The sequence below is a fragment of the Orbicella franksi genome, chromosome 4, assembly GCF_964199315.1.
Source record: "Orbicella franksi chromosome 4, jaOrbFran1.1, whole genome shotgun sequence".
Classification (NCBI taxonomy): domain Eukaryota; kingdom Metazoa; phylum Cnidaria; class Anthozoa; order Scleractinia; family Merulinidae; genus Orbicella; species Orbicella franksi.
Genome location: NC_138148.1, coordinates 5,493,326 through 5,509,332, shown reverse-complemented (window position 1 = coordinate 5,509,332; position 16,007 = coordinate 5,493,326). Strand labels below are relative to the sequence as shown.

Genomic DNA, 16,007 nt, shown 5'->3' with positions numbered 1-16,007 from the left:
TTTTGTCAGCAGCTAGACGGTCTTTGGGGGCCATATACTGTGGATTGTTTTGCCTCTCACTACAACAAAAAAGTTCCAAAATATTTTTCAAGATTCTGGAACCCTGCGACGTCAGGTGTGGATGCGTTTTTCCAGGACTGACGAGGCGAAAACTGTCTACTTGTACCACCGATTCCAATTTTGTCTAAAGTTCTCATTTTCATGTTTAGATCTCGTGCCAGTGGAACGTTAATTGCACCGCATTGGCCGTCTGCTCCTTTTTGGCCACTGTTGGTCAATAGGTTTTGGAGTTTTGTTGTTGATTACGCACTCTTCGAAGGTGCGCTAGCGTTGCGTTTAGGGCGCAACATTAACTCGCTGTTAGGCTCGTCAAGTTGGAATGGTTTTATCATCGCTGTCAAACTTAATTTTTCTGACAGTGTCATCACAAACCAACTGGATCGTACTTAAACGTTATACACGTTGTGTTATTGTATTACAGTTTTTCAAGCCTTTTTTGGCAGTCCTTGGAGCCGGTTGGCATCAGGTTCTAGCCGGATGGCAGCGAACTCTTGTAGCCGTTTGGCTTTATGGTCTAGCCGGATGGCAGCGGACTTTGGCCGGTTGGCTATGGATTTTTTCTTAAACTTTTCGCCGGCGCTAAATCGGCATAAGCACATCCCCTTCCCTCTATTTTATATTATCTCTTAGTATTTTTGCTTCCTTAGGATTTGACTGAAGCCACTTCTTGGGGACGGACCTGTGTTGCCAAAAGGCATTTAATGCTGAAGCAAGTTTTATCGTCTAAGGCTAATTCTTCTGTTAAAAAGTATGTCGCTCAATACAGGCTTTTCTGTCTTTATATGAAGTCCAGAGGCCTAAGATTGGTTTTGCCTTGTGATAGTTTACTTATATCTGAATACCTGTCTAATCTTCACGAAACCAAAAAATCATATGCTGTTGTTTTGTCTGCGTTTTGTACGTTAAAATGGGTCCATGATCTTATTCCATACCGGATACAAGGTAATCCAGTTGATTCTGCAACATTCTGGAGGCTAGTAAACGTGTATTTAGCAGACCGGTCAGAAAAAAGGAGCCTATTACTCCTGATATGATACGTCGAATTTGTATTAAGTTTGCTTATGAAGGCTGTAATCTTAGTGGTTTACGTACAGCATTAATTTTTGTTTTAGGCTTTTATGGCCTCTTCAGGGTTAATGAGCTTTTGGATATACAGGCTTCGGATATTGTAGTTTTTGATGATCATCTAGAGATTAATGTTAAGCATAGCAAAACTGATCAATATAGGCAAGGCAATATTGTGTTTATTTCTAAAAGTGGTGGTCTTGCATGTCCTCATTCATGTTTAGCCCGTTATTTTTCAGCAGCAAGTATTGATCTAAGTTCATCTGCTCACATTTTTAGAACCCTTAAATTTGTCAAGAAGGGCAATTTGTATACTCTAGGCCCTAGGAGACTAAGTTATACTAGGTGTAGAGAGCTAATTAAAGAATCGCTTTCAGCTATAGGGATTAACTCCATCCCTTATAGTACTCATAGCCTTAGATCAGGCGGTGCTACCTTTATAGCAGACAATCTTATGAAATCAGGTGCTTCTGATAGGTTATTAATGCTTCACGGGCGATAGAAATCAGAGAAAGCTAAGAATATGTATGTTAAAGATTCTCTGGAAAGTAGGTTACAACTAACTAAATATTTTCCTACTTAGGCTTTTTGAGTCGTAAAGATGTAGCCAGTTTTCCCTCCTCACATTGTTTGTACTTATTTGCCTAGCTTAGTGTGAAATGAATTAAAGCATCGTCGGGCAGGTGCTCTCACTCTGCCTGCCTTACAGTCTAGGGTATTTGTGTTATGTTTCAGCGTTGTGGAGAAGGAAAATGATTTTCCTTCGTACGAACGGAGTGAGGGAGAAGGAAATGTAAATAACCTGGATATGTGAAATTTCAAGCAACGCCTACACATATAACTTCAATTCGCAAGATAATTGCATTGAAACCTTTTATGAGAGGACATTTAAATTATGAAAGTCTAACAATTCAATTGCAGCTGAAGAGTGTGTACAATGGCTCTCACTGAGCTTTCCTTTTAAAAGTTTCAATGTACTTGGCAAGTGTCAATCATCATGAGCTGGGCGAGTTAGCAGTTCTTTATCAGCCCAGAATTATATAACTAAGCGATGATCTTTGATCTTTTTCTTTTTCCAATGCTGATCGTTTGAGCTATAAAATCTCAAGTGTAATTCACTCAAGATCAGATCAGGAAATGATAAGTGTATAATAAAAAAATAACCGCAAAATCCTCTCAGGTGTGAAAATGTTAGATCGTACACATACAGCTAAAAGCAGTTCTGATAAATCAGTGTTTCGCAAGGCCTCTTATCTTTACTCTTTTATCTTCCTTCGCTCGCGAACAATAAGCCATAGGACTGCCTAAATCAACTGCTTCCAACCTACTGCAACAGTTTACATCGTGCTTAAGTACATTTGAGATTGAGGTCTTTTGTCCACTGTACGAATGACTTAGCCATTAACCTGATAACCCAGTAAAGACTGCTTTGCTAAGGTTTTAAGATGACAATCTTATCTCGGCACATCTAGCAAAAGTTTTAATTTTGCGGTAAGAATTTCCGACATACAACTATCAATCAACGTACTGTAGTGGTCCATGTAATCTCCGATTGCACAGTAATAAAAATGGGCTGCTTGTTAATAATAAAAAAAGAAAACATTGATTTGACATGGCCGAGAAAATCTTGAATTCAAATTTCGTAAGTGCACAACGCGCAAATTTGACAGCGGTACCTGCCCCGAAACAAGCCCGCAGTTTTGTGTTTCCTTCGGTTGCCATTACTAATACATTTCAGTTCTTTTCTGAAACTGTGATTGTTTTCATTACCCTAGTAATTTATAGTTGTCTTATGTACTTCAGTTACACTAAATGAAAAAACTACTCCTTCACATAGTTAAAATGAACAAAACTTACCTTTGCTGTTTTTAACCCTTACTTTTCGTTTCAATCCGAGATGTATACGACAGTGATAAGTCAATGTGCTTACACAATTAAGTGAGGTCTTGTTACCGAGACATCTGAACATTTTTCTCATAACAAAGGCCGTTAAAAGCTATGTGCAATTACTTTAATTGCATGGTAGAGCGGTGAGGCTTTCATCATTAGTTTTCTGCCCCTAACAATACCCTGTTTGTTTCAGGCGCGCGTTAACAGATTGCCCTAATTTGTAGTGTAATTTCACCGAGGCTTAGAGCTGAAACAAGACTTTAAACTTTTCTCCGCTGCTAAGTTGTTTCGGTTAGAAATTTGGAACAAGCACAACGTCTTCAGTAGACAGTTTTTTAGTCGAGATACTTAAATAACACTGCTAATTACATCAATTTCATGTTTTATTTTTGTCCAGATCGCAAACAAAGGAAAGGCTTCTAGGGCTGACAATTTTTCTCTTAGTTACATTGAGCTTGATTCAGCAGGGAATTTATAGGAAAAATTATACAATTATATTGCGGCAAATTCTAGATATTCGCGCTAACTGTAATAAACTGACGAAGGTGTTCGCGAAAAAGCAAATCACATTACCGCGAACAAGCAGGAGTAGTTCTGAGTATTTTGACCTGTTAATTAATTGTCGCGCGAGGTCTGACAGATGTAATAACTGTGTAACTATGAAATATAAGAACGAGGTTGCAGTTTTAAGAGAATCGCACTTGATTGTATCTTGATCTGTTTTGTCACCACAAAGCATAGCTTTTATTTCAGTGAGAACAGAATTCAGAAGTAAAGGCCTCACTGAGAGAATCTAAAATCCTGAAAAACCGGAAAACCCGATTGGCCAGGTTAGTTGGTTAATTGATTGGCAGGTCGACGACGCTGATTTCTGTTTCGTAAATGGTCGATGCCATCATTGGTAACCAAGCCTTTCAGAATGGACGATGTCATATCTACTTTAGTTTAGGTCTGGACAAGGTAGAAACTGGATCTAATTAAGCTGTTAATGGAGTAAAACGCACTCACCAAATGCTTAATTGTTCATGTTCACACTGGTTTGCTTGCAGTTAGCTTTTGTTTGATGGTTAGGGAAGCTCTATCATTAATATTTAAGAAAATCACATTTTATAATTAAATTTTGCCAGGAGCCATAATCGGGGACAGAGATCGTGAGTCTTGGGATCCGCGCGCACCCATCATATGGGGCAACTTTTCTACTTTTAGAACAAAATGCGCCATCCTGACGTCATATATCCGCGCGGATCCACGCACATGTCGAGGGTTCTCGCGTGGATGTTGTCACGTTGCGTGATCAAATGATGAGAGTTGCGAGATTTTCTTGCAGGTTTTTCACCGCGATGGCAGGGAATATGGCAGGGAATAAGAACCAGGGCTCTTATATGTAGTTTTACGCTCTGAGCTAATGAAAAAGGTGAGTTTTTCAGGGTCGAAAACATGACTTCAATTTCGCGCTGTGAATGAATAATATCTGCTCGCGTTAGTTGTACGCGTAAGCTTTTTGCGTTTGTTCCGTAAAGAAAAGTTATGTAAGAAAACTCTTTACTCTGGTATCGAGTTAATTTGTAAGTTTCCCAAACAATGCTTAATCATAACCAAACCCGGCTTTTTTTGATAGTTTCTTATTGTTTCTGTTTGTTTGGCGAGTTTGCAAAAGTTTTTGAAAGGAAAGTGTCATTTGCATAGTGCAGCGCGTGCACTTTCAAAACCGAGTCGGCGTTTTCAGTTGTCAACAAATCTTGATAAAGATTTCTTTCGTTGTCTTTTGTGCCGAGATGCTGCAACAATTTTCACCAACGCCAAAAGGCTACTAACACCATGTGTGTTTCTTTAACATAGTGAAATTTTACACTGCGAAAATAAAATAGACAAGGAGTTTTGATAACTCAACCAACGAAATCGAAATCGTTGTTCGAGTAGATTAAAGAAAGCGTCATCGTGATTTTGCTGATTATTTCTGCTGTATTCACCTATTTTAAGCTAAGCTCTTAATATTTTCTCAAACATTTTTCAACCTTAAACATATTTAAAAAATAGAGATGTTATATGAGTTTGATGTACGTTTTCACGCGAAAGTGGGGAAGTCCAATTTGTCATGTTTCACTGACTGTACAAAACACACATCGGCAGGCGCTCTTATTCATCGACAACAGACAATTTATTGGATTTTTACACAAACAAAACTGAGCAACATCTACAGACATAAACTTTATTGTCACTTATTGATAAAACATCAAGCGTTGCTTACAATTCAGGCGGATCTCAAACTTGCAATTATTTTTTTTTTTACTTTTCGGTCGTGACTGCGAAATCCTCGCAAACGTGTGGCAAGAGGAGGGAAACTTTGAAGTCCTGAAACGCTGCTATATCCTAATATATCTAACTAGTTTTTTGCTGTGTTTTGGAAAAGCTGTTAATCTTCAACATATGTGAAACTTACAGTGGAGTAATGTGGAGCTCTTGTAAAAGAAACAGCGGAACACAACTTGGCCAGTGATATAAAGCGGCACATAACTAAATTCGACACTGTCTTACTTCACTCAAACTGCAGCAGCTTACGGCGAAAATACTGACGTCCCAGTAAAATTCCAACAGATATGAACCTATTGAGTTGTGGGCCAAAAGCACTCAAACATTTCGGGAATTTCGGAAATTTCGGACGCCATTTCCCACGCTACATCCGCAAAAATCCTCGCAGCATGTACGCGCGTGTGCCGCACGGGATGGCGCAGTTTGTTCTAAAACTAGAAAAATTGTCCCATATCATAGGGACAACCCCAATATATAGATTTAGGCCAGCCTAAAAGCGTAGCTCCTGGGCCGAGTTGTTCAAAGCCCGATTAAGCTAGCCCAGAAAAAGGTAGAATTTTGATTTGACTTTTGTAACTTTGCGGTGAGGCTTTCTGTATATTGTTTGGCCTTCTGTTTTGAGTTTTAAGGACGATGAATACAAAGGTTTTTGCGCCAGGTTAAGACCAGGCGGAAAAAGTAGATATTTGCAAGGGCTATTGGAAGAAAAATTGGGGTAGCCACGCATTTTTTCGAGATAATTAGCCTTGAATCTCAACAAAAACCCTGACATCTGCATTTTTCTAAAAAAAGAAGGAAAGGATATTTCTTGACAGATTTCCTTAGAATTCGCCTTTACACACAGGAATGCAAACACATCTATAACGATCTTAAAACTGCATGGTAAATGGTAACATAAAAACCATTTTAGGTAACTTTTTATGACAAAATCGCTGCAACAGCGTTTTTAGCATGTCTGACAGTCTTCCTCTGGTTCAGCTAAAATACAGTCTAAATACCTTTTGCTCACCACCAGAAACTAGTCACTCATTGAATAGGCTTGCCACTTCCATTTCATAACATAAAATGTAGGGGTAACCACGCGTTTTTTAAAGTTATTGATCTTTTTTTAAAACTTTTACGGTGCCCGCTACATCTTTTCCTGTTACCTCCCCAGTAAGTAAAAAAAATTGCGTATCTCGCACTTGTTTTGCGCGCGCACTACGCCATCTGCAGGTACATGTTCACGGTTGGATTTCAGTATAATTTTCGACAGATGACAGCTAGTTTTTCAGCTGGAAAACGGTAACAGTAAGTAGTTAGCGATATGCTGCTATTCTGGTGTTCCTGGTTTAAGTATAGGTTCATTAAACTTGATTTGGTCACAGTAGGAAAATTTTGCTTTCATTTAAGTCGTGTACTTGGTAGCGTAGTTGATTGCGTCAATGTCAACCCTAGCGCGCGCGCACGCTTGAACTATGTCTTGCGTGATGCGCAGAACGTGTGCGCACTAACAAAAGTAGGCACCGTCCTTGATAATCACCACATACACAAAAAAAACAGCAAAACACATTTGTATGGAAGAAAAAGTTATAATTCGGTTAACTTTTAATCCTGGGTTAGCGTTAACCGGCTTCCTAACAATCCTGCCCTGTTTTCAACTTCAAAAAACACGTGACCTCGAGGAGCTGTAAACCTGAGCCCGCGATGTGGTCACGTGATACTGGTCAGCGGATACCTTGTTTTGACAGGCGTCAATTGATCATAACATGGATGTCCAATATCAAGGAAGTACACGGTAAACCAAGGCTGCATGTCTCTGTCAACCTATTATTTGGAGTATGGCCACCATGTTGGGCAACTCCGCCGTCGTCGTCGTCGTGCGTACGCGCGCACGAGCAATACCACCAGGGTTTCCTTCCATGGGTTTCCTTTTTTTTTCCTATATGAGTATGGGGCTAAGCTTGGTGCTCCGCTAATATACTAGAAATGGCGCGCGCTTACGGCCTCCGACCCCGATTATGGCTCCTGATTTTGCAGAGATTTGGCGGATCAACCTGGTAGTGTATTGGTGATAAGAGGATGTTAGGACACAGAGGTTCCGGGTTCGGTACTGGGTGGTTACTTACAAATTTTCTTTTTTCTTTAATTTAGCAGAGAAAAATTCGTTGATAGTTAAAAAAATTTCTATGTGTCGCGAAAATGGCATCGACCGTTTACGAAACGGAAAACTGCGTCGACGACGTTGGCAGCTAACGAAGCTAAATGGTAGATAAAAATACCCGCGGTTGGAAACCAATTTTAGAGAAAAAATTGTACTTGTAAACAAACTTGTACACAAAATCCTGGCGTTGTTTATTATTGAAGATTAGAAACATGTTATTAAAAATATCTTTATTTACAGTTTTTTTGTGTCTCCGCTGCGTTAAGTTTGGGGGGTTTTACTACGGCAAGGAAGTCGATTGCACCAGTGATTCCTCCCGTAAAGCGGACTCCAGTATAGGAATAATTTATATTTTACGAAACAAATGATGTTTCTCAATCCCATCTGAGAGAATTTCGTTTGCTGGGTTCGTCTAGGAGCTCTACTAAAAACACAGTAGGACATGCAATGCGAGAGATAAACTCGACAATTGAAGCGTTTGCAAGGCCATCAAATGTCAATCTGTTGTATGATTGACAGCCAGACTGCCGGTTTGAGTTGCTTGTGATTGTAACTGATTTACTTCACTGACAGGTTTCTTCTGGCAGAGAGTCAGCGGTAGATTTTTCCTCATTTTCAACAGGTTCGACTTCTTCAACAATGTCCTGTTTTGATTCGATTCTAGAATCTTTAAAGGAAAGCCAGTGAGACAGTATTTGACGTAATCTCTCTGAGCTCCGCCTCTTCATTAGAGGCCATTGAGGTCGAGGGCGGCTCGATTCGCTTTCTGCTTCATAAAATGTGGACTCTTCCCTTATATCCTCCATCATTGTTTGACGTTGGAGAACTTTCTCCGGCTTTATTTCCGGAAGGGTCGAGAATACGTTCGTACGCCGGCCCCTGCGAGGAAGGGCCTTAGGCTCCTCGCTAGGTTCTTCATCTGATTCGACGGACTCGCATTTCATAGGTTCGTCGCTCGCTTGAGTCAACACTTGAGCAAAATTAGAGATTGCGTTGTTGATGCTGGCCTCGTGCATAGCAGAGAATAAACTTTGTCTTCGTCTTCTTCCTTTGGATGCAACAGCAGGAGCTAGTTGGAGCTGTGAAATTTGATTTTCGACGGTCATTGCCTGCATGTGAGAAAACAAGCTTTGTCTTCTCCCCCTGCCCCTCTCTTGAAATGCGTCAAAGACGGGGGGGAGCGTATCATCTTCCTCGTTGGCTGTGTTCGCAGTTTTCTTTTTAAAGCTACTTCTGTTCCTTCCTGTAGTGTTCTCCGTTTCTTCGACACAAACGGCAGTTTCAGAGACTCTGTTTCTGTTCCTTAGTCTGTCAAAGAGTATTTGAAGCTTTCTGAACGCCGAACAACCGCTTGTTGGGTCAAATGTTCGTGACTGTGAATCGAATTCGGAGACTTCATCTAAAGCTCGCTTAATACGTGACCTCTTGGCACTGACAGTGAAGATTAACACACACGTGATAACCTCGCCTGAGCGAAATAGAGTTTGTAAAGTCCACCAATGCCAGGCATCCACGAACTCAATGTCTGCATAAACGCCAAACACCCCCACCATGGTGTACACCATAACACCGCAGATAAAGAAATTCGCCGCAGCAGAAGCATAAATGAGAAATATATATATTTTGTCGCCCTTGTCTTTGATCTGTTTATGACTGAAGAGTTTCTTGTCGAGTTTGTAAGCGAGGTTCGCGTATCCGGCACCCAGCACAGTTCCCCATAAGGAGAAAAATATTTGGCAGAGTAAAATCATGACTTTAGCTTCCATATACAAAGATACGACCGTATCTGCTACAATAACAAGAACAAAATGAACGCCAATTACAATTGAAATCGTTCCAAGCTTCTGGAACTTCGGCGGCGCAATGGAAACTTGTGCGGTCTCTACGAGGGCCAAAATAATAAGCGAGTCCGATGCGGTCAAGCATGGGCCACCTATGGACCATAACAGGCGCATCACAAAAAGAGCATTTATAAAGCCCCCTTGGTGATAAGGATCCAAAAACAACACGAAGGCCCTTGTTAGTCCAAACAGAAGGACCATGCCGTTTAAACAGACGCTTAAATACTTGCCGCCCAAACCGTCGTAAATGTTTAACACGACATAATAACCAGCATAAAAGCCAATGCAGAGAAATGCAGTAGCGAATAGATACACGTGAATGTGCCAGGCGGCCTTCCATTGTCCAAAGGCCCTTTTCCATTGAGGGCCCGGCTCAGGCCAAGTTTCTGGCTCCGCGTAAGGGTCTGATTCTCCTCCTGGGTCATAAGTTGGCTCTGACGTCGACTCGCCTTCTGGGCTAACCTCTCCTTCAGAACGAGGTTCAGCTTGTGCCTTGGTTATAGGCTCTGTTTCAGATCGAGGTTCACTCGCGGAGAGAGGATATGCCTCGTTTTTAGATTGAGATTTGACGGTTGCCTCGCTTTGCAGTGAGGGTTTTCTTGGAACGCTCGAGGCCACTGAGGTTGATACCAAGCTTGCAGTTGTTAAATGTGCGTCCGCTAAAAATAAGAAACATAAATTTAGTTATTACCTCTACTCTGTGTTAGAACTGACTCCTAAGTTGTATGCTTTTAATACACTTCGATTCTGACTCTCAGAAGACTAGGGCATAGTTATATAGTTCGATAATCAAAATTCCGCATGGGTGCTTTTTTTTTCCTTTTGAACCGCAAAGCAAATAAATCTTGTGTCAACAACAATTACAGAACCAAAAACAAGAAGTGACAATTGTCTAATAGTTAACAGCAGGAGCCTGTTAACAAGTAACATTCGCCAGATTCTGTCTTCTTAAGGATAATTTTGGCACGTTTAATTTTCGCAAACCTTCACAAAAATAATAAGTATTAGGGAAGTGCTGGTAAGCCACGTTGATGATTTCGTTAATTCTTATCACTTATTCTCATAACAATGTATCATTTTAAAGAGAAATAGGATTTCGAACTAGATTTAATTCGAAAAGGTGGTTGATTATCATCCCGCGAAGAAGTTCTTCATCCCCTGTTTCCAAATCAAATTGCAATAGGCCCTTTGCAGCTAAGCCATCACGTGACCTACTTTTCATAAAATTATGGGCTATAACTTAACGAATGCCAGAAATGGAAAAAGCATGTCGAAAATATCAAAATGGCCAAGTTTGAGGCCCCCATCATCAGAGAATGAGATTTTATGATGGTCTGAATTTTTGAAAGAATAAGAAGATTTGTATGGGAAAATGTTGCTGGAGAGCAAGACCTTGCTCTCCAGCAACATTTTCCATACGAATCCTCTAAATTTTCCGAAAATTCAAACTATGGTATAAACTTACTCGTTTTTTCCTGGGGCCTCAAACTTGGCCTCTTTGGTATTTTCGATGCGCTCTTTCCATTTCTGGCATTCTTTAAGTTATAGCCCATAATACAAAAAATTTTTAGGAAAAATTTGGTCACGTGACCCCAGCTGCAAAGGGCCTATTAAGAACTGTTGGTTTTTGTGAACGGAGGGAAACCGGAGAACCAGGAGAAAAACCCTCGGAGCAAAGCAGAGAACAATAACAAACTCAAACCTTACATGGCGCGGGTCCGAGATTCGATCTCGTCAAACGAATCAACAGGTTAGATGAAAAAAACACCTTTTTGTGTTTTTTAATTTATCATTTTTTTATTATTCATTCATTCATTCCTTTATTCGTTTGTTTGTTTGTTTTTTGTTTATTTATTTATTTATTTGTTTGTTTGCTTATTTATTTATTTATAGATAGTTTTCATATGACTTCCGCGTAGCCATATTGGTGTCCAAAACAATGAAACGGAGGACATATTGGCAAGCAATCCTGAGGAAGTTGAAGTTTTTTCTTATGTAAACACTTCCTTTTGATCCAATAAATTTGCACGTGTGCTGAACACGTGAGCGAAAACACTCCATAGGTCGCAAAAAAAGCTACGTTTTTGCATGACAGATTCTCCTTATGGCTCTGTATTTATTTATTCGCATATGACATTTGGCGACTCTGACTAGAGGGACGAATGACAAGTTCTACAGATATTTCAAATTTGAAGACGGTGTTTTCACTCTGAAAGCGCATCAAATGTTTTCCGTCCACACTACGCCGGAGAAGTTTGAAAACGCAACAATCACCGTTCATTTTGGATTTGCGTTTGACTGGACAACACTGTGAGGGAAATCACATGATTATTATGACGTCATCATTTTCGAAAAGTATTTATGAATAAAAATCTTAAAGACAGCATTTACACTTAAAGAATTTTTTTGGCTTATAAGAAAATGCTTAGAGCAAGCCCAAATAAGGCCAAAATTCAAGTTACGAAAGACCTTAAATATTTCAGTTTATTATTTAGAAATGGCAAATCGTAGAAAAACAACAAACAGTTATGTGGCCGTGCTACAGAAAAAAATAGCGAATGTTGAACAAGTCGGATGTATATTTATTATTTGGAACGCGTGCTTATTATTTCGTCTTCAAAATAAAGTAAATTAAAAATGGTGATTAGCTGTATCTGGCTATTAACTTGGTTTGGGAAACATTGAAAGTAGTTCTTACTTCTAAAAATACTTTAATTTCTTCAAATAATTCATTCCCTGACAAAAACAATTAGTGTTGGCTAGAAGGCGCGAACAACAAAGTTAAACAAACGCGCTAGGACCCGCGGCCCCTGAGTTTTGCACAGCGGGATTTGCCGAGTAAACGAAACTAAAGCCCTGAAATCGAAGTGAATTGATCAATCATTCGATATCACAAAGTGATTAGAAATCGAAGTTATTCAAAGTCTAAACGAATTTAACTTAAAAATAACCAAATAAGGGTGACTGGTTCATTGAAATCAGCTGCCCACAAAACAAAATATCAAACTAAACCAAATTTTACGATATCTTAACAGAAAAGTAATCGACTATTAGTAACGTAAAGTTTCTACAAAAATTGAAATTTGAAGATGTTTTGTTTTCACCTAGTATCGACGGAGTTGACGATGGCGCGGACGGAGATAATGATGTCCCGGATGAAGTGGAAGGCTGTAGGCTCACCTCGCGCCGTCGGATTTGATGTACAGCGCGCGGGTTTACAGCGTGTAAGTTTCCGTGCCATGTGAAAAATATCTACAGAAACAACAACACGAAAACATAAATGGACTGTCAAGAATATTGAAATGTTAGAAGACTGATATTAAAGTATAAACCTTGCCCAAAAAGCGATAAACCATGTCTGTGAGCCGCGAACGAGCCGAGTTTCGCTAATATCAGTTTTTCAGACGCGAGATTATTTACAATACTTTAAACCTGAGATATACGTAATTCTCTGTCGTTCATAATAATGTGCTGCAGACAGAATTTGCAAGTGTAACATCAGGGCCACAATTAATAGACTGCCAAAAGGTTTTAGCAATTAAAAATGAAACTCCGGGATATAAGTCGGCAAAAATAAAAAGCTGGTGACGATGAGTAATTGCGTCTTTTTCATTATGAACTAACCTACGGTTACCGAAAGATTGCTCATATTAAATATGCCTCAACTAGGGCTTAAATCTAAAAATACCCGATGAATTATATGGCTATAATGAGGTGGCCTATAAAGGAGAAAACAACTTAAGTGTGAAATTAGAATAACAAGATGGGAAAGCAACGCTTGAACCATGTAAATGTTTATTTTTAATTTATTCGATGAAAAACGCAGAATTAATACTGGAAATGAACATTATAAATTACGAGGAGAATTTCTTTCTAAGCAACTGTAACATCAAATTGTTTCTTTTCCGAACGGGTTTTAAATTTGCTGCAGTGTTCAAACGGAAGAATTTCAGGTTAATCGCAAAAACAGCTGTCTTCGTCAAACTGAATGCTCTTAAAGCTTTAATATAGAAAATTTACCATGTCGTAGTACAAAATGAAATAATCAGTTTTCAGTGATACTCAGATGAAGTCTGAACAAGGCAGTACATTGATAATATATATCAGTACTATTTAGACCAGGGAGAATAATATCAACCGGCTACTCACCACGTAAATCCAGATTTGCATATCGTTTAGCTAAATAAACTTCAAGCTTCTGAAAATGTTCCCTTTGGACAGAAAAACAAAGTAATGTTATTGGCAAAAATGTGATTTAACGGGAACGAATCTTGTCTTGCCCATCCGTCTTCAGACTTAACAATATTCAAATTTGTGCTTCACTTTGTGACTGTATGTTAAGTAGAGAAAAGCAAAACGTTTAATCTTGCTTTTGTTTGCAGAGGAAATAAGCAAATGCCAGAATTTTTTTCGTTTGCATAATAGATAACCTGCCAAGACTAAGGCAAGATTGTTTTTGCTTTCGGGGGCCGCCGGTGAAACAGTATTCTGCTAATCACCGGAAAGCCAACTACTGTATATACTTTTTGCTCGAAGGGATTTTTTCTATCTACGACATGGCTACTAAGAAAAACAAACTTTTTTAAAAATTACAGGCGTGAATAGCCATTTTTCTCGATCCCGTTAGTGGAAATAAACTTCTCTTCGAATCAGAGATTTGAATAGAATGCTCTTTTTTCTTACCTCTGATTCGTTTTGATATTCCCTTTCAGCAGGCGGACTGAGGTTGATTTTGGTTCTTGCAAATTAAATTTGAAAATCAGCTCTGCATTCACGAGCGTGCAATTTGCGACACTTCGCTTACGTGAAAATGTCAAGAGCTGGTTTTGGTTGGCAACCAATCAAATGTAAGCGCCTTTGCCGACTCTGTGATCAAGACAGCAATTTAGTCATCCCAAAGGAACAGACGGCTGCGTTTAGTAGAAGGATCTAAAAAAGACGCCAGCAAAATATTGACTACTCGTATTAACACAAAGCAGTTGTACAGCTTTTTGCAGGGTATAAATGAAGGGTGTCCCCAAATAACCAGCTATGCAGGATGACAGCTCGTCGAGGTATGTTTTCTTGTAATGGCAAATAGACGAATGGAGCCTCTTTTCAGCTGCCAATTATCCAGAAGACGAATAAAAGCGAAAAATTTGAACTCGAGACTGGCAGATGCATAAACTGACAGATGTATAATGAAAATTATGCATTACGAAATAAATACCGCACGAGTTGTTTGTTGTTCACAATCGTCTTTTTACACATCGAATCTCTCTATTTTCCAATTATGAAATAAAAACAATAAAAGTGTGATGATAGTGGCCAGTGCACTTAGCTTCGAAATACAATGAGCAAGCTGTTTTCAAGGTATGCCACTCGAACAGACAAAATATATATTAAAAAATAACACGGTTAAACTCCGGAGTGCGAGAAGTTATACTAGGGGCTGTAGGGCATCCGGGTTTCAACACCAGCGCGCTAAACCACTCAACCACACTGCCTCCACCAAACCAAAAGATGCTCTATCTCTCAACAGACACATTCTCTCAATAGACATTTCGAAGAGAACTTCAGAAGTCCGTTTTTGGACCATTCTAGCCGCGGAGGACTAAAGTCTGACCTCCCGGGGGACCTAGACCAATGACATCATTCGCATGTAATCACCGCATGTTTTTTGGCCCATCAGGCCAGCGCTTATTTTCATTTTTTTTTTTAGCATAAAGCGATTAGTAGTGTTTTTACTCCCCCCTGGATGGGATGCTAGTCCATCACAGGGTTACCCCCAGCATTATATTTGCCGGTACCCATTCATAATACACCTGAGTGGAGAGAGCCACTGTGAGAGTAAAGTGTTTTGCACAAGAACACAACACAATGTCCCCGGCCAGGGCTCGAGCCCAGGCCGCTCCATCGGGAGTCTAGCCAACTAGCCAGGTGGTCATCTTGCCTCTCAGACTTCCGTTTTCGAACCACGGGAAATAGAATTAAAAACATTGAACTCGAAAATTTTCATCGAACTGGCTATAATTCTTTTTAACAGCGGATGACTTATAATGAACTAGCAGTAGCGTTAGTTTGTGACCAAATACTAATTGCTATTCATAAACTAGATGACAATAACAAGAAACTGACAACTCCTCAGGGAGAGAAATGAGAAACTAACTTCTCGAGTGTAAGCCCTTCGTCAGGGCAAAGAGAAAACTAAGTTGTGCTGAATTCGTGCAAATGTGACCTCAGTCATCTAAAATAAACGAATTTACGTTTTTCTTTCTCGGCAAACGAAGTCCCCAATGGACGTAAGCGAGAAATACTCATTTTACATTTTCTACCAATTCTGTTTAGCCAAAGGTTTTCCTCTGCAAAGCATGTACAGCTGCTTCGAAATTGGTTGTCGCACAAAAGCGTAAAAACGAACGTTACAATACCGAATGGCTTGTTTCCGCAAGAGAGAAGGGGAAGCATTTTGTTGTTTCCTTGCATCGCAGCAACCGTGAACCACCACTGCCAATATCTTTCGACATGGGCGGGTATGCTTATACGCTTCAATTTCAGAGCGGAAAAACGTTATGAGCATGCGCAAGTATTGGCCGCGCGCCAGGATCCAAGTTTGAAAAAATGGCGGAATTTCGACGATCATGTAAACAAAAACAAGTTGCAAACTTTATATGCTTTCCCAATTCTCCCGGTAAGCAGCACTATTTTCTCGTCACTAC

General features: G+C 39.7%; 1 protein-coding gene across 1 annotated transcript; it reads right to left on the bottom strand.

Moving 5' to 3' along the window:
• Positions 1–6,138: 6,138 nt before the first annotated feature.
• Positions 6,139–15,756, bottom strand: LOC145484215 (uncharacterized). Its single transcript, XM_081462851.1, has 3 exons — positions 13,459–15,756; positions 12,414–12,561; positions 6,139–9,968 (listed from the first exon to the last, which is right to left on the bottom strand). The coding sequence occupies exons 1-3, from the start codon at positions 13,477–13,479 to the stop codon at positions 8,032–8,034; spliced, it is 2,106 nt and encodes a 701-aa protein (XP_081318977.1). The 5' UTR covers positions 13,480–15,756; the 3' UTR covers positions 6,139–8,031.
• Between the last annotated feature and the right edge of the window lie 251 nt (positions 15,757–16,007).

Coding starts and splice junctions, on each gene's coding strand:
- LOC145484215 (XM_081462851.1), bottom strand. CDS start 13,479: ATGCAAATCTGGATTTACGTG. Junction 12,562..13,458: donor TGCAAATCTGGATTTACGTG/GTGAGTAGCCGG, acceptor TTGTTTCTGTAG/ATATTTTTCACATGGCACGG. Junction 9,969..12,413: donor GTCAACTCCGTCGATACTAG/GTGAAAACAAAA, acceptor TCTTATTTTTAG/CGGACGCACATTTAACAACT.